Source organism: Engystomops pustulosus, chromosome 6, assembly GCF_040894005.1.
Source record: "Engystomops pustulosus chromosome 6, aEngPut4.maternal, whole genome shotgun sequence".
NCBI lineage: Eukaryota > Metazoa > Chordata > Amphibia > Anura > Leptodactylidae > Engystomops > Engystomops pustulosus.
The window spans coordinates 24,427,580-24,447,346 of NC_092416.1; the positions used below are offsets into that span (position 1 = coordinate 24,427,580).

At 40.1% G+C, this 19,767-nt stretch overlaps 1 protein-coding gene across 1 annotated transcript in view; it reads right to left on the bottom strand.

Annotated features, from left to right (window-relative positions):
• Positions 1–19,767, bottom strand: part of LOC140065877 (uncharacterized) — a 72,046-nt gene that overhangs the window by 6,360 nt on the left and 45,919 nt on the right. Inside the window, exons 22-31 of the mRNA XM_072113438.1 lie at positions 17,718–17,762; positions 17,321–17,362; positions 14,257–14,298; positions 10,723–10,764; positions 9,236–9,280; positions 8,729–8,770; positions 3,213–3,245; positions 2,533–2,568; positions 2,214–2,234; positions 594–626 (exon numbers count right to left, since the gene is read on the bottom strand). Of these exons, the coding sequence (XP_071969539.1) occupies positions 594–626; positions 2,214–2,234; positions 2,533–2,568; positions 3,213–3,245; positions 8,729–8,770; positions 9,236–9,280; positions 10,723–10,764; positions 14,257–14,298; positions 17,321–17,362; positions 17,718–17,762 (381 nt within the window). The remainder of the gene's footprint in view (positions 1–593; positions 627–2,213; positions 2,235–2,532; positions 2,569–3,212; positions 3,246–8,728; positions 8,771–9,235; positions 9,281–10,722; positions 10,765–14,256; positions 14,299–17,320; positions 17,363–17,717; positions 17,763–19,767) is intronic.

The window sequence follows — 19,767 nt, forward strand, 5'->3', positions numbered from 1 at the left end:
AAATTCAGCAAATGTATAATTTAAATGGTAACACCTGCAATCTGTGGCAGCACCAATCGCAGTAGTTACCGGTGAGAGTGAGTGTACAGGAGAAGTGACCCAAACGAAACTTTTTGGTTTGAGTTTCCTCGAACTCTGTGAACCTTGAATGGTTCTGCTCATCCCTACTATTTACAACTTTGTAAACAACTAGTGTATACACTTTTTGACACCTTTTTTATTGTTGTTTTGTTTTGCGGGGGTTGCAATGATGCCAATATAACTAATAAAATTGCCATAATCAAAATGTCTAATTATGAAGGTTTATTGGGCCCCATCCCTCACTGGCCCTCTCAAAAATTTAAAAGATGCAATCAACTATTTTATTAATGGGTATCAAAAACAGAGCTAACAAACAGCAACTCTACACTTGGGTAGAGTAGAAATTGAAAGAGATTGGGCACTTGCACAAAATGGAGGTTTATAGGGAACAAAGTTTGCCATTTTGTGCGCTGGTTCTATTCGGGTCACACACTCATGGCTTACAATAAGATTTCAGAGCTTACATTCTTGAAATTACTTTAACATTACACTAAACACATTGTTGCTCCCACCTGCTGCTTGACCAATTTCATGGAGTAATCCACCTTTAAAATAGATACAAATATTAGTAAACGGTGAAGTACATTGGGCTGATTTATTACCAGAACAGGTTTTGGAATAATTTTCTGTTTAATTTTTCAGACATTTTGGTAGTGCCAAGGAATGGAAGGCAAATTCATTCAAGAATTGCCCACTTCTACAAGAACATTAGAATCAAACTTACAAAATAAGATAGCAGTCTTATTTCCTCTGTCTTATTAGACTTTTCAAGGCAATGATAAAATCTCCACAATTTTTTAAAAGTTTTGCGCAAATGTCACATGAGACAGTGCTAACTATCTGTTTTTTAAAGCTAAATCGGAAACGATGGGACAGAAACAGGACAGGCTTGTTGGACAGCTCATAGTCTGGAGCCCCTGGGGCTCAGTTACATCCGTTCTAAAAGATTTTATTTCTTAAAAACTGAGCTTCTAGAAGCAAATTGAAGAACAGATCCTCCTTCAGGAGGACAGGCCAACAGGTAAGTTTACTTGGTTTTGAAACACTGCATCCATGTAGTGGATTTCCATTAATGCTTCATTACTCTCACCTGCTGTGTCGCCAACTCCATAGACTACTCCACCATAAAAATCGATACAAAAATTAGCATATGGTAAAGTCTATGTCATCTGTTTTCTAAAATTATATAGAAAAATCAGTTTCTTTCGGAGCCAATTGCGGTACACTTGTGCACAAACTTAGTAGTAAATTTGTCCGACATGTCACCTATAAAACTACTAAAGTGTCAGACATAAAAGTTTAAGTATAGTAATAATATTACACTTACAGAACGCTACCTATTGGCTCTCTGAGTGTTTAGACCCAGAAACTCATTCTCATGGCAGTAAAAGACGCAATGTGGGAAAAACACACCCTTCCACTCATTGCAGTTAAAATCCAGCAAATCCAAAATTTAACAATTTCCAAAGCAGCTCTAATTTCATGGAGTAATTCACTTTCAAAATAGATACAAATATTAGAATATGGTTAGGTCAATGGGGCTGATTTATTACCAGTTTTAGCAGTTTTGGGGCTAATTTTCTCTTTTAATTACTATACATTTTCGTAGTGCCAGCTCATTAAAATATTGCCCACTTGTAGAAGAATATCGTGTGCAATCTATAGTAAAACTCACAAAATAGGATTAAGTTGTGATATTCTCTGTTTTGTGAGACTTTTTGAGGCAATCACAAGATGTGAGTAATTTTTTTGAAAATGTTGCACAAAAGTCACATATGTCTGTGTTCATTGTTTCTTGTTTTTTAAGACTATGCCTGAAATGCCAAAAGGAAGTGTGAATAATTGGCAGGCGGCAGAGTAAGCGGGGTCTCCTACGATGTAGACAGGGGCCCTTAGGCTAATTTTTTATACATTTCTCAAAAATTCAAGCTATTAGATGCAAAAAGGATGGATGGAGTGATCTGTGTCTTCCTGTGTTCCCAATGTGGCAGGAGGTTGGCTTTGCTGCCCACAGGTGATTGATAAATTTTCATCTTGTTTGTCACACTCTTATTGTTCAACTACTAATGACTACTCCTTTGAATGGGTTATTAGTTATTAATATTTATTGAACATTTCTCAAAAATATTTACCTCCATGTAATCCCCCGCCAGCTGGAAATAAAAAAAACAGAAGTTGTTATCTATTTGTGTAATATCATCATATTTCAGAGAAGAGACTTTGGTATCACGACTTATATCAGCTCTTGATCTCACTGGGTCTTCATATGTTATGTATAAAAAGCTATGACTTCAAACTCAAGGTGGAGACTGGGCCCTAGATAGAATTTATTGTATATTGTTCAGTATTTATTTCTAGAAAATTTTAACAATAATACTAAGATGACAATAAAGTATTCAGGGATTTGCTCTTGTTATTGTTGCATTTTTAATCCATGTATTAACCACTCACCTTTTGCTGTTCCACCAATTCCATGGAGTATTTCACCTACCAAAAAGTACAAACATTAGTTCCTAAGTATATTTTGGTCTATGCAACTTGTTTACCTCCAAGCAGGAGGAAAGCACTTAAAGTATTTCTGTATGTAGTTCAGAAGACCAAAGTGCTACCAAATTCTTTTATATTAAACCTTATGGCTAAAGAAGAATTGTTGTAGAAGTCTAATTCAAGCATAATCATTGGGGGTTCTTTTACAATGCCTTCTCCATCAATCATTTAGTGGAGAAGGAATGTACTAAGCCGAACCTTTGCAAACTGTTGAGCTTTTGCATTAAACAAAAAGTTTTGGGAATAATGAAGCAGAGAGCAAGACGAGAGGAAGGTGGGCACTATCTACTATAATCTGTTCTACAAAATTAAAATCTCTGGCAGGTCAGACCTGGTTTACAAAGGTCCAAATTGATGGGGATCCCATCCATACTGAAAGAAATAGGGAATTAATTCATAATGGAGCATGTTCCCATCACTGATTTTCCCACAGATTGGTTCAAGGTTTAGGGGGAATCAGGTTTAGCATCTTGTTGTCTGGCTCTACTCTGGTCACACACTGATGACTTATAATATGACATGAATTTAGAGATTACATTGTAGACTTTACGTTTACATTACACTAAATGCATTATTGCTCCCACCTGCTGTTTGACCAATTCCATGGAGTAATCCACCTTCAAAATAGATGCAAATATTAGTTCATGGTAAAGTACATTGGACTGATTTATTACCAGAACAGTTTTTGGATTAATTTTCTATTTAATTTTTCAAACATTTCGGTAGTGCCAAGAAATGGAAGGCAAATTCATTTAAATGTTGCCCATTTCTACAAGAATATAGTGAACATTACAATAAAATTTACATAATAACATTTTGATAACATTCTGATTTCCTCTGTCTTATTCGACTTTTTTTGCGGCAATCACGAGAGCTGCAGAATTTTATTTTAACAAATTTTACATGAGACAGTGTTAATTATTTTGCACAAAGCAAAAGTAAGCAATTCTCTAAATTACTCTAATTGCCTAATCTAATTGTCCACCAGGAGGCTTATTGGGAGGGGCTGTAGGAAATGAGATGAAATTAAATAGGACCTGGAGTGATGTCACAAGCATGTGACTCATCACATGCTTCAGGTTGTCCAATTACAAACATGCTGTCCTGATTCATATGAATGCCTTGAGTGCTCTGGCTACAGTTCCCTTAGCTGATGTCAGAACCAGGAAGTGCTTTCCACTTCAGGAATATGATGTTATCAACTGTGCCGGCTGACAGATGCATATTTTTATTTGTGCCTTTTTTCTTTCCCTTTTGAGTTCTTTGAGTTCTTGAGTTCTTTGAGTTCTTGCGGCGCACTGATTTTCCAGCTTTGTGCCAAAACTAATCTATCAACTGCGCTGGCTGAGATGTTTTATCACTTATTTCCGCCTAAAAAGTTGCAACAAAAATGTGGAAAACCACTCCAGTCCCCACCAGGCAAAGGAAACTGTATGATAAAGGTTGCACCAACAATTGAGCAAAATTTCTAATTGTCACAAAACAAAACATGAGATTTAAATTAAGGAAAATGGGTCCTAGATAAATCAAAGAGCTGAAGTGCTCGACAAATAAGAAAACCACACAGGTGCAAATTGCAAGTATAAGATACATCTGAAATCCCCTAAATTTAAAATTCTCTGAATATCCTACAGATAAACAAGGTGTCTATTAGCTAGTTTTATATCATCAAAGATTCTCATGAACATTCATTCAAAAAATCTCTGAAATCTTAATCAGATCTCATTGATTCTCCTAAAATACTTCCTCAAATCAGTGATTCTCAAACATATTTACAATGAATTACTTTATCTGCTCATTCAAAAGCAAAATTCATATAAACAATGAAACAAGTTTATCCTCTTTCTAGGAACATGCTATTTTGGGTTGAATAGTGGGGGTTTTTAGGTATCCTCCATAATAGCACTAAGTAAATTATAGCATGTAAAAATTAATGTCTAAAAGTTCCCTTCTTTACTCAGTTAGGTCTTTCCCATGTCTCCTTTAAGATCATGTTACCCCAGGTAGTATTGAACGGACCCGAACTGCAAAGTTCTTTTGAAGTAGGCCCGGATTCAGCTCATTATCCCCGCTGTTGACGCCCTGATCATGGGCATTACACCTTAAAATGCTTTCTCTAGTCACCAGCGCCATTTGAATCGATGTGGCCCCGCACCACCAGCACTAGCATGTGGGTGGGGGAAGGCGCCAACATTTTATCCGTGGGCAGCGCTACTTCTATCTTCATGACGGATGCAGGTCTGCGACTGCTTCGTGACCTGGTGCCGGCGCATGTGAAGACAGAAGAGGTGCTGCCCACGGAGCTGTCGCGGACCTGCGGCATGAAGATGAGCTGCCCGGGCCGTCGGAATGGTGAGTAGTCAGTTCATTTTTTTTTGCTGGCAAGCTATACCCTACAGGGGGCTGGCAGGCAATATATACTAAAAAAGTGGGCTGTATGTATACTTTTAGGGGCTGGCAGGCTATACATAACAGTGGGCTGGCAGGCTATATACTACAGGGAGTGGGAGGGTATATACTACAGTGGGCTGGCTGGCTATATACTACAGGGAGCTGGCTGGCTATATACTACTGGGGGTGGGAGGCTTTATACTACAGGGGGCTGACAGGCTATATACTACAGGGGGCTGGCAGGCTATATACTACAGGGAGTGGGAGGGTATATACTACAGTGGGCTGGCTGGCTATATACTACAGGGAGCTGGCTGGCTATATACTACTGGGGGTGGGAGGCTTATTACAACAGGGGGCTGGCAGGCTATATACTACAGGGTCTTGCAGGCTATATACTACAGAGGCTGGCTAGCTATATACTACAGGGGGATGGCTGGCTACGTACTACAGGGGCTGGCTGGATAAATACTACAGGGGTCTGGCTATATGCTACAGGGGCCGGCAAGCTATATAATACAGAGGCTGGCAGGCTATATACCACAGGATGCTGGTAGGCTATATACTACAGGGGGCTGGCAGGCTATATACTACAGGGGCTGCAGGCTTTACACTACTGGGGGCTGGCAGGCGATACACTACTGGGGGCAGGCTATATACTACTGGGTAATCCTGGTTCTTATGAGAATCCAACATTTTTAAAATCCAATTGTCACAGAGACAAAAAAAAAATGTCTGGAGCTACAATCATAAAATATACAGTTACGACTTACATACAAATTCAACTTAAGAACAAACCTATGGACCCTATCCTGTATGTAACCTGGGGACTGCCTGTAAGTCTATACTTGTCATTTAATAGATACATCAACTAAGAACACAAGGAGGTACATCTATCTTATTTTTTGCATAGTATGTAAAATGTTGCCTGTTTTTGAGCAATAGGAGTAATTGTAGTTTTTTTTAAACACTTTTTAGTGTTTGCATTCACTGTGCTTCAATCCAAGCAGGGCTCGCCTTATTTATCTTTTTCATACAGATGTTTTGGTGCATGTTTGTCACATAGGGGGGTCATTTTACTTTAGTAAGGACATGTGTGTGTGTCTTTTATAGGTTATTCTGTGTTTTAGACTTGATTTATTTCAAAGGTTTATATATGAGCAGATAAGTCTGTTGGATTTTTTGTGATTTCTCATTAAAAAGTCCCACAAAGGTTGCAAACTCTCCTACAATCCCTCCTAAAGTTTTTCTTGCATCAAATAGGGACTGGGATATATTTGTGTCTTTTTCACCATGATTTTCACTACAATTTTCATACATCCAAATCTGGATTTTACATATGTATAAGACGCAACATTTGCAGAGCTAACTTTGCTATGCCAGTGAAAAAGTCGCAAATTATGGCCCAGATAATGCAAATGTGGCAAAAAAATCGCAAGTATTAGAGAAAAAAAGAGAAAAGCTTCAAATAAATGACCCCAATTGACTATCTGTGATTTTTTTAAAATTCTTTTGTTGTTTTAAATTCACATCCTTCACACCAGACAAGCATGTTAGGCTAATAAGTGTAATTTAGTTATAGTCATAGTATATAAGGTTGGAAAAAGAAGCAAGTCCATCAAGTGCAACCTCTGTGCTGCTCAATCCTTAACTCTCAGCCCCCACCTTTGTGCTCCTGTACATCTCCTCCCTCCTGCTTCTTCACTCACACAAGGACAGAGCTCACAGCCTGGTAAGCTGACATCATTGGAGAAGGGGAAAGTTGTACAAGCGCACAAAGGTGGGGGCTTAGAGCTGAGGAGTAAGTGAGTGGCACAGACAAGTCACATGTCTTTTTTGTCTTGTTTCGTCTTAGCTGGAATTGGACATGTGCCGCGACCTGGCTTGAAAAGGGGTGGGATGATCCACTGTGGCATGGTACTTTGACGCATGCGTGTCCTCACCGTACCATGCCACACACAGTACACTTCTATGGTGGCCATTTGCTAGCTGAGTTCATACATCTAGCATATGCCCACCATATACATTTGTGCGCATTGGGCCTTAATTTTACATTGCTATGGAGGATGCAACTTTAACAAGTTGCAATTTTTTTTTCGCAAAAAAGATAGCTTTCCTGCTTTTTCCTGTTAAAGGGGTCCGTCCACTAAAGAAAATTCTGAAATTTCAATCCTTCAAATGATGTTTACAAAATAAAGATCGTTTTTAACCCCTTACTTTAAAATTTTACTCAGTTTTATTGCTGTTTTAGCTTCTATCACTCAGTGATGATCAGTGTAAGATTCCAGACTCCATGATTATTCTGTGTTATCAGATGATGTGTGCTGACAATGTGCTTAGATTATCAGGGTACAGGTTTATATACACTTTCATTTACCTTCTAAACATTGTACTAGTAACTGACACATAGAGGGATGAGACAGATCGGAGATGATGAGATCCATGAGATGCATATTACATTCTCAGCTTTGCTACATCTTTGCTCTATCACACTATCAGATCTGTTTTGCCTCCCTCCCTGGATAAAGAACTTATCTATCTGTAGCTTATAGCTCTCCTCTCACTGCTGCTGTTGCTTGCCAGCAGGAAGTCAGTGTCTGTGTATCAGTGTGAGCTTGTCCTGAAATGCAGGGGGAGGGGGCGCTGCAGGGAGCAGAGAAGAGCTCTGCTTCACAGCGTCAGGCAAGATGACTGCCTACATTGAATTCAGAAGATCGGGTCAAAAAGCAGGGGCAACTTTTTCATTTTAAGAAAAAAAAAGATAAATCTCCTCATATGTCCTATTAAAATATACAGATTAACAAGTCGTCTATAAGCAGGAAATGGCGCAGGTTATAGGCCAATCCTATTCCAGGAAAGACCATATCGGAGAAATACTCGGCATCATGTCAGCCACCACATATATCAGAAGGCCAGAGCCTTGAGATACATATGGCACAGCAATAGGGATAGGGTTTACATCAACGAAAAGAATGATAAATCCCCCAAAGTGCATAAAGAAACAGGTTTTATCCTTTTTTGTCATAACACAATGGGGCAGATTTACTTACCCAGCCCATTCGCGATCCAGCAGCGCGTTCTCTGCACAGGATTCGGGTCCGGACGGGATTTATGAGGGTAGTTCCTCCGCCGACCATCAGGTGGCGCTGCTGCTCTGAAAATCATCTGAACGCACCGGAATACACCGAGCTGGACCAGGTGAAGGTAAGCGCTTCCCAAGCGACACATTTTCGGTTTTTAAATGCGACGGTTTTTCCGAATACATCGGGTTTTCGTTCGGCCACGCCCCCCGATTTCCGTCGCGCGCATGCCGGCGCCGATGCGCCACAATCCGATCGCGTGCACCAAAATCCCGGGGCAATTCAGGTACAATCGGCGCAAATTGGAAATATTCGCGTAACACGTCGGGAAAATGCGAATGGGGCCCTTAGTAAATGACCCCCAATATTTTCTCATCCAGGGTAAATTGGAAAAACTACTTTCCAAATATCGAAAATTACATCACTCAGAAGACACCTGCAACATCAGCAGTAGCAAATCTCTCCCCTTTTAGATTGGAGGGGCGGAACAGGGCGATGTATCCCGTTTTATTTGCATACAGTGGGATGTATTGTAGCCCTTCATCATAACGATATGTCAGGAACTCTAACGACGTATCCTTCCAACAGAGGAAATAAATCCTGTGGATCAAAAATTAGATTACACTTACCTGTTAAAGTCTCATTCCCCTCCAGTTCTTCAAGTAATTCAACTGCATTAATAAACAGAAAAGTTTTATACAACTTTATTAACATCTAACAAACAAATCAATTTATTTATTTTTATTATCCATACACATTCACTTCACACAGCTCTGGACGTACAGCAGCTTACTTCGATAAACATTACATTTAAAATTTTCTGAATATCCAAGGAAAAACACATATCAATGAGCGGTTTATGAGCTGTTTTTATATCATGAAACACTCTCATGAATATTCATTCAAAAAATGTCTGAATTGTCTGTCAAATCTCGTAGATATGTTCCCCTAAACGACATGGTCAAATAACAGAACATTCAGACATATTTACTATTAATTACTTTATTTGTTCATTTAAAAGCAAAATTCATATAAACAAAAGAAAAACAAGTTTTATCCTCTTTTTAAGAACATGATTTTTTCTTTATAAGTAAATTAGGGGATTACAGGAGAAGGTTTTTATTTATTGAACTCACCCAGATATTTCAAAATGACATCTTTAGGTTTCCCCTGCAATGAACCTATGTAAATTATACGCAAAAACATAATTATTATTTTTTTTTAATTATCAATGTTATCTTAGTCATACTTAGATTGCCATTAACAGAATTTTTTCATTTTAGTGTGTTTTAAAGTTCCCCTTTTATACTCACTTTCTCGTGTTTCCCATCAGATGATGTTTTCCCTAGTTGCGTTGAGTAGACCCATTCGTAGGCCCGGGTTCAACTCAACATCCCCGCCGCTAATGCCTGCAATTGGTGCTGGCACCGATTGTGGGCATTAACTGTTAAAATGCTGTTGCAAAATCGGCAGCTGCATTTACATTGCCAGTGCCGGCAGTGCTGGGAGCCACCATTTTATAACCCAAGATTCTCATGAAAATGTATTTTAAATATTTACAACATGTCTACACATGTCCTTTTATAGATACGTTCCCTTACAACTGGAGGTGAGCAGACATGAATTTCTCATTTGGGTTCGGGTTTCTGGTGTGCCCTGTGTGACCTGGACATATTGCTGTCCAAGATTGGGGAATCACAGCCATAGCTAGTAGCTAGTAGCGTTAATTTGTCAGATTGGCTGTTGGGAAGGAAAATGTCCAGGTCACACGGGGTGCACCTGAACCCAAACAGGAAGTTTGGATCTTCTCAGTTCTACTTGCAACTCAATGGGTTACAGCTATCTTTTGTTTGTCTAGTGTGAAAAATATTGCATGTTTTTGAGCAATGGGAAATTTTAGGGGTGGGGGGCTTTTCAGGTATTGCACTCCTTAGAGGATTTTTACCAGGGCTTCTGCGCCATGTCAGTGCCATACAAGCCCTGAAATAATCGCAAAGGCTAGCTTATTGCTGGAACTTTCGATTATTTTCCACAATCCGCCACATTCAGGCCAGGGGGATATGAAGAGGGGGCGCAGCTGGCCAGGGGGTGTGCACACATGGCAGGGAATAGGCTGGCATGGGGACCGGAACGCACACTCACTGAAGCTAGTGAATTTTCATATGTGAAACCTTTTCCAGGCAAGACCATATCGGAGAAATACCCGGCATCATGCCATGCCACCACCATATCAGACAGCGGTAGCCTTGAGATACATCTGGCAATAGGGATAGGGTTTACATCAAGGAAAAGCTGGATAAATCCCCCAAAATTAATAAAAAAACAGGTTTTATCCTTTTTTCTCAGAACAGAATAATTTCTTTTCTAGGGTAAGTTGGGATTAGGAAAACTACCTTCCAAATATCGAAAATTACAACACTCAGGAGACACCTGCAATATCAGCTCCAGCAAATCTCTCCCCTTTCAAGTTGGAGGGGCGGAACAGGGCGATGTATCCCGTTGTATTAGTATACAGTTGGATGCATTGTAGCCCTTTGTCATAAAGATATGTCAGGAACACTACCGACGTATCCTTACTACAGAGGGAATAAATCCAGACGATCAAAACTGTGATTACACTTACCTGTTAAAGTCTCATTCGCCTCCAGTTCTTTAAGTAATTCAACTGCATTAATTAACAGAAAAGATTCATGCAACTTTATTAAAATCTAACAAAATGAATCAATGCATTTATGTATCGCAGCTTTCATCAATAAACATTACATTTAAAATTTTCTGAATATCCATCGCAAAACACATAATAATGAGCCGTCTATGCGCTGTTTTTATATCATTAAACATTCTCATAAATATTCATACAAAAATGTCTGTCAAATCTCGTAACTATGTTCCCCTAAACTACATGCTCAAGGAAGTGATTCAAGAACATTCAGACATATTTACCATCAATTACATATTTGCTCATTTAAAAGCAAAATTCTTAGAAACAAAAAAAAAAGTCTTGTTTTGCTCCACGTCAGCGCCGTACAAGCACGGAAATTATCCTGAATGTTATCTTATTGCTAGCAAGTGCGACTATTTTCCTACAGGCCAGGGGGATGTGAAGAGGGGCTGCAGCCGGCCAGGGGGTGGGCATGGCCGGCCGAGAATGGGCCGACGTGGGACAGGAATGCGCACTCTCTGTAGTCATGGAATTTCATATGTGAAACCTCTTGGTATATCCAGCTACGCCGGTGGGGGTATGATAAATAACTCCTACATTAGCTCAAATCCAAACAGGGCTCACTTTACCGGTAGGCTCACTTTTTCTTATTTTTCAGAACAGAATACTTTATTTTCTTTTTCTGGAGAGAAGCAATGAAGTGAATGCAATGTAACGCAATGGCGGCATGACAAGGGGTTAAATTGGAGCTATCTATGGGGTTAGGTGAAGGTCAGAGATGGGAGGGGGAGATATTTCCAGTAAGTAGTGAGCAGTCACATACAGGGGAGGGTTTGGGAATATTTGTAAATATACTGACACGAGGTAGTGTCAGTCTGTTACTGGAATCTGGGGAGAGAAGAGCAATTTTCCCGCCCGCCTCTTTAAAATGAGGGACGTGGAGCAAGGGACGATAACGGATGTCGCAGCGGTGGATTTAGGAGGGGTTCTCGGGGGCATAAAGGAGGTGTTGAGACGGGGGAGCTGGCACTATGGGGGGTGTCCAGTCCCCCGAATAGTTGGATTAACAGAGAAATGGTGAATTCCTGGGAACAAGGATCTCAGGAGGGGGGGGGGGGGAGTCTCCATTTTGGGTCCCTGGTCAGGCGCATATACGGCTGGGTGCAAGTGAGACTTCGTGGCAACGGATTTGATGGTAATTTAGATGCCCCCCGGAACCCCTTTGCTAGCTGAGTTTAATGTAAATTGTAATGTTATGTAATGTTATTGATTAATGATGCTGTTTTGTTATAATAAATGCGGCCGCTGTGGCCTTTACACCCAACGTCTGTGTACGCCTGTTAATGAATAGAGGGATGTTAATTTGGGGGGGGTTGGGTTTCACAGCGGTAATTTTAAGTCCCAAAGTCATGTTGTTTTTTTTACTTTTTCCTGATTTGTCTTATTTGTTGCTGTTCTGTATATTTTATTAGGGCATTCTGTGCTGTTGGCATAATTTTTATAATGTGATTTGTGGGAGGGGCTTGTGTGCTGTGGTGTTTTCAGCTTGACATATAATTTTTTCATTTGAAAGTACAGAGCTTGTTTTCTATGTAACAAGTTGTAATTTCCGGTGACATTATTTAGCGTTCCGTGGCTGTAGCAAAATGACAAAAAGTTTCCAATATTTGGGCACTATTTTACATTATGAAGTTCACTGTCAGGTTTAACTATTTATATATATTGATAGATCTTAACTGTGTTTATGATTTTTACTGATACTATATATATTTTTATATCAGTTCTAGGGAAAGGGGATGTTTTAAATGTTCTATCATAGATGCTTCCAAATGTCAATATAAGTGGGTTTTTGGACATGACCTATTACAATGTGCCACCGGCAATTGACAATTGGTGTTTTCCGCTATAATCAGCAAACACCCAACCTCTATGGAAAGGTCTCTGCCCAAGAGCCGTCTCCATACACCCAACACAACGCCATAGTACACTGCGCATGGGAAAGGGGTTAAGAAAATGAAAAGCTAGTGGAAGGTATATCTCATTATAGAATGTATAGTGAGCTTGTTTTTGGCACTATCTACAGTATGTACTAATCATGCTTCTGTTTCTGTGTCAATGAAATATGATTGGCTCTTGTACTGTATCTATATCATTATTTTGATTCTGGCACTATATCTATGTGCTAAGACTGGTTTAGGTACTGCATCTAGGTAGTAAGTAGAGATGAGCGAGCACTAAAATGCTCGGGTGCTCGTTACTCGAGCCGAACATTTCCCGATGCTCGAGTGCTCGTCTCGAATAACGAGCCCCATTGAAATCAATGGGAGACCCGAGCATTTTTCAGTAAAATTACAAACTGAACGAGCACAGTGAAAGAACACTGTGCAGAATAGATTGCAGATGTTCGGGAACATCTGCGATCTGTTCCGGAGACACGCGTGCAGAACGGTGTATGCTAATACTCGACCGAGCATCAAGCTCGGACGAGTATACTCGCTCATCACTAGTAGTAAGTATTGTTCTTGTACTTTTGTTATGTGTACTTAAATTCTGGTGGGAATTATCCCTATAAAGTAAACTTGGTAAAAGTAAATCTACCACCAGGATGAAGGATTGTAAACCAAGCACACTTACATGCAGGCGTGTGCCCCCTCTGGCAGGATCCACCAACTTTAAGCTTCCTATGCCTTTGCTTTTAGGGAAAAAAAGGTCTTGAAAATATACAAATGAGCCAGAGGGGCTCCAGGCTCCATTAACACCTATTGCGCTCCTCGGCCTCATTTGCATAATTTTAAAAGAAGTTTATTGTAAAACCAGGGCATAAGAATCTTAAAGAAGAGCAGATCCTTCCAGAGGGGGAACGCACCAGTATGTCAGTGTGCTTGGTTTACAGTCCTTAATCCTGGAGATATCCTTTAACCCCTTAAATAACTCGTCAAGTTGTGGGGGTGCATGGAGAGGGCTTAAGCCCAAGCACTTACATGCACCGAGAAGAAGAAGGTGAACTCCGGGACCTGAGCGGGGAAGCGACACATGCAGGATAGCGGGGGCAGGAGCTTAGTGAATCGCGGCACAGGGCATTATCATCGGACAATGCACTTTCAGTGAACTCCAGCAGGAATGTAAGTAAATGAGCCCCATTATTTTACCTCTCTGCCACTTACTACTACAGAGTACTAAACTTATAATTTTTTTTTCTATAACCATATTTTTGTATCTACGCTGGAGTCCCCGAACCCTTTTTTTGGTATACTAGTTGTCTCAGAGCGGCCTGACTTCCACACTATCGGCATCGACTATTTTGGTGAGCTGAAAAAAACTACTTTTTTTCCTTTTTTGTAAACTTAGTATCCCCATTCCTATTTAATATCACTCCCTTTCCTCACACTCCAATTTCCAATATTTCAAGTACTGTAGTCCTACACTATGAAAAAACCCTCTAACCATTAGAAATACGATTACTAAAATCTATATTCTATTTTACAGAACACTCACCCAATTCCTCCGCTATCTCAGGCAACATCCCCGATAATCCACCTGTATCAATGAACCAAAATGATTCATTAATCTTTAAAAATTATAAGATTGTAAATATTCACTACTATTATAAACAATGTTCAGTTTTCAATCACCCCAACAAGAGTTAATTGGTTAGAAATTCTAACAAAATACATAATAACAAATTGTATCTCAACTGCCTTCATGTCATCCAAGATTCTCAAAAACGTTATTTTCCGAGATGTTCAAAATGTCTCCTTGTCACAGCTCGTAGATGTGTTAGAGATAGAGAAAACACTTCATGGGGACAAGTTTCTTAATTTCTACAAGTTTAATTGTCTTATCTATGGTCATTTTTGCGACTTTTCCCTACACCTGGGTCTATACCTTATGTATCTTTATTTTCTGTGCCACTTTTCACTTATGTATCAATTATTTTGCTAATTTTTGCAACCGTTTACGCCCAATCTGTACCAGGGCAGGTGCAGAGGAAGAATTTTTTTCATAAACCCTGTTTTAACATGTAAATTGCAATTATTTCACATGCTTTAAATGGTTAAAATTTTGCACATAAACCTGCTGGGCATTGAAAGTTTGGTCTGTGTTTTTTTTTTTTTAATTCATAAATTTTTGCATTAACATTTTATTGAAATTTATTGGTTACTTCTAAGGGTGAGGTCACGCGTGCCGATAGCGCATGGGTTTCCAAATACATCACAGCAGATTTGCCTAATTACGTTGCTTTGAACATGTTTACATAATGCACGTGTGAACGCAATGTTAACACATTTATTAACACTGCGTTAAACATGTTTATAAACGATACATTAGCATTAAAGATACATAGCACTCTGTGAATATACAAGCTAATGTAGTGTTAATAAATGGTAAGGGTGCATTTAGATGGACGTCTGTGGGGGATGCATATGCCGCCCCAAATCCAGTAGATGGCAATACAGGGGGAAAAGATAGAGCATGCTCTATCTTTACCTGCGTGTGCGGGCCGTGCACCGCTTTTCTATATGGAGGGGAAAAGGGGTCACCTCCGCCTCTGCAGCGCACAGCAATATCTGGGCGGGGATACGGCTGTGTGTATGTACCCTAACACATGGGTTTTGTAAACGCAATGTTGACAGCAACGTAATTAGGCAAATTTTCTCTTCTCAGCTGTTGTGATGAGTTAGAAAATGCAAGCGTTACCACCATATGTGACCGCAACCTCATATGTCAGTGGTGGCGAACCTATGGCACGGGTGCCAGAGGTGGCACTCGGAGCCCTTTCTGTGGGCACCCAGCACAGAATTTACTAGATAGGACTCAAGGCTTCCTCCTGCAGTCCAAGACAGCCCAGGGCGCGCCACGCTCAGTGCCAGGACTACAGGAGGAGCGAGAAGGTGTGGACAGAAATGGATTATCGTTGGAGCTCCTGCTCTGGGTCCCCTGATTCTTCCTCTTCAGGGGACCCTGAAGGGAAGCTACAATCCATATGTCTCCTGCTTTCTATTGTATTGGTGTCCTCAGGATATCAATATGATTGAAACTTGTGATACAGCAGAGATCAATAGGTTACTGCTTAAATTGTCATGTTGGCACTTTGCGACATATAAGTGGGTTTTGGTTGTAGTTTGGGCACTCTGCATCTAAAAGGTTCGCCATCACTGTCATATGTCATCATCTCCCTGGGGTGAAATACCCGGCATCATGCCATCCACCACATATATCAGACAGCGGTAGCCTTGAGATACATCTGGCAATAGGGGTAGGGTTTACATCAAGGAAAAACTGGATAAATCCCCCAAATTTTATAAAGAAACAGGTTTTATCCTTTTTCTCAGAACAGAATATTTTCTTTTCCAGGGTAAATTGGGATTAGGAAAACTACTTTCCAAATAGCAAAAATTACAAATCTCTTTATGATTGGAGGGGCTGAACAGGGTGATGTATCCCGTTGTATTAGCATACAGTTGGATGCGTTGTAGCTAGAGATGAGCGAGTACTAAAATGCTTGAGTGCTCGTTACTCGAGTCAAACTTTTCCCGATGCCCGAGTGCTCGTTTTGAATAACGAACCCCATTGAAGTCAATGGGAGACTCGAGCATTTTTCACTGAAAGAACACTGAAGAAGAACACATTGCAGATGTTTCCGTACATCTGCTAACTTATCCGCAGACACGCGTGCCGAACGGTGTTCTTCACAATAGTATGTGAAGAACAATATGTGTGAAGAACACATTGCAGATGTTTCCATACATCTGCAATGTGTTCTTCACACATATTGGGGGTCATTTACTAAGGGCCCGATTCACGTTTTGCCGACGTGTTACCCGAATATTTCCGATTTGCGCCGATTTTTCCTGAATTGCCCAGCGTTTTTGGCGCACACGATCGGATTGTGGCGCATCAGCGCCAGCATGCACGCGATGGAAATCGGGGGCGTGGCCGAACGAAAACCCGACGGATTCGGAGAAACCGCCGCATTTTATTTAAAAAAGTGTCACTGGACACGCGCTTACCTTCACCAAGAATAGGATCGTGAACTCCGGCGGACCTCGACGGACTTCAGCGCAGCAGCGACACCTGGTGGAGGAACTGCCTTAGTGAATCACCAAAAGACCCGAATCCACCGCAGAGAATGCTCCGCTGGATGGCGAATGGATCGGGTAAGTAAATCTGCCCCATTGTTCTTCACATACTATTGTGAAGAACACTGTTCGGCACGCATGTCTTCAGATAAGTTAGCAGATGAAAGGAAACATCTGCAATGTGTTCTTCACTGTGTTCTTCACTTAAATGATCTGTGTTCACTGTTTTCATTGTATTTTTCACTGTTCTTCACTGTGTTTCGTTAACTAAATGCTCGATCTCGAGCAGGGGAAATACTCGTCTGAGCAACGAGCCGTTTCGTGTACGCTAATACTCGAACGAGCATCAAGCTCGGGCGAGTATACTCGCTCATCTCTTGTTGTAGCCCTTCGTCATAAAGATATTTCAGGAACACTACCGGCGTATCCTTACAACAGAGAAAATAAATCCAGCCGATCAAAAATGTGATTACACTTACCTGTTAAAGTCCCATTCGCCTCCAGTTCTTCAAGTAATTCAACTGCATTAATAAAAAGAAAATATTCATACAACTTTATTAACATCTAACAAAACAAATCAATTTGTTTATTTTTATTATCCTTAAACATTCACACAGCTCCTTTCTGCATATCCTTGGAAAACACATATAAATGAGCCGTCTATGAGCTGTTTTTATATCATTAAACCTTCTTATAAATATTCATTCAAAAAATGTCTGAAATCTTGTAGAAATGTTCCCCTAAACTTCAGGCTCAAATAAGTGATTCTAGAACATTCAGACACATTTACCATTATTTACTTTATTTGTTCATTTAAAAGCAAAATTCATATAAACAAAAAAAAACAAGTTTCATCCTCTTATTTATTGAACTCACCCAAATCTTTCATAATGACATCTTTAGGTATCCCCAGAAATGAACCTATGAAAATTATATGCAAAAACATAAATATTTTTTTTTCAATTATCAATGTTATCATAGTCATAATCAGATTGACATTAATGTAATGTTTTCATTTTAGTGTGTGTAAATGTTCCCTTTTATACTCACTTTCCCGTATTTCCCATCAGATGATGTTTTCCCAAGTAGAGTTGAGCTAACGCCTGCAATTGGTGCCGGCACAGATTGTGGGCATTAACTGTTAAAATGCTATTGCAAAATCGCCAGAGGCACTTAACCCCTTCCCGCCGCATTCCTTTTTCGTTTTTGCGTTTTAATTTTTTACTCCCTACCTTTAAAAATCTCTAACTATTTTATTTTTCCATGTACAGAGCTGTGTTATGGCTTATTTTCTGTGTAACAAAGTACACTTTAAAATGGTGGTATTTTGTATTCCATGCCGTGTACTGGGAAGCGGGAAAAAAATTCCAAATGCAGTGAAATTGGTAAAATAACGCATTTGCGCCATATTCTTTTGGGCTTGGATTTTACGGATTTCACTGTGCACCCCAAATGACATGTCTACTTCATTCTTTGGGTCGGTAAGATTACAGGGATACCAAATTTGTATAGGTTTTATAATGTTTTCATAAATGTACAAAAATTAAAACCTCCTGTATGAAAATTTTTTGGGGGATTTTGCCATAATTTGGCGAAAATAACTTCTTTATACTTTGGTGTACAGAGCTTTTGTTGACGATTACAATGTTCTAATTTTTTGGACTGTACGACTTTGGGCGCGATTTTCCGTTACGGGGTTAAACGCAGTGAAAAAAACGTTAATATATTTTGATAGATTGGGCATTTTCAGATGCGGCGATACCTAATGTGTTTATGATTTTTACTGTTTATTTATATTTATGTCAGTTCTAGGGAAAGGGGGGTGATTTGAGTTTTAAGGTTTTTTTATTATAATTTATTTTTGTTACTTTTTTTATTTTTATTTTTACTATTTTTCAGACTCCCTAGGGTACTTTAACCCTAGGTTGTCTGTACGATCCTATCATATACTGCCATACTACAGTATGGCAGTATATGGGGATTTTACTTCTCATTCATTACAATGGGGCAGATTTACTTACCCGGTCCATTCACGATCCAGCGGCGCGTTCTCTGCGCTGGATTCGGGTCCGGCCGGGATTTAATAAGGTAGTTCCTCCGCCGTCCACCAGGCGCTGAAAAGCATCTGAACGCCAGGCGCTGAAAAGCATCTGAACGCACCGGAATTCACCGTGAGTGAAGGTAAGTGCGTCCCGAGCGACACATTTTCCGTTTTTAAATGCGGCGTTTTTTCCGAATACGTCAGGTTTTCGTTCGGCCGCGCCCCCCGATTTCCGTGCATGCCGGCGCCGATGCGCCACAATTCGATCGCGTGCGCCAAAATCCCGGGGCAATTCTGGTACGATCGGCGCAAATCGGAAATATTCGGGTAACACGTCGGGAAAACGCAAATTGGGCCCTTAGTAAATGACCCCCAATGTGCTGATAGCACATTGTAATGAATAGGGTAACCAGAAGCAGCCTCGGTTCTTCGGAAGGCCCGAGGCTGTCATGGCAAAGGATCGCTGCTCCCTGATGACATCACGGTGAGCAACGATCCTTGCCGGCGGCAATCAGCGGGAAAATACCTGCGTGGGTGTTACTCACGCAATATGCAGCAAAGATTTACTGGCTATGGACAACCCGTGAGCCCTCTCCATGCACCAGCACCCGGCATGTGACGTACATTAAAAATGTACCCATTAATTATAGGGCTTTTTCCTGACAAAGATTAATTTTCAATATTTGATATTGATAGTGATATTTCATATTTTTTAATGACAGTTAACTGTGATCCAATTATTCTTACTACTACTAATTTTTTTTGCCTTTCAGCGTTCTTCCCTATTTACAATAAAAGTCTTATATACAATGTACCCTGATAATAATAATAATAATAATAATAATAATAGAAATAATAATAATCTTTATTTATATAGTGCCAGCA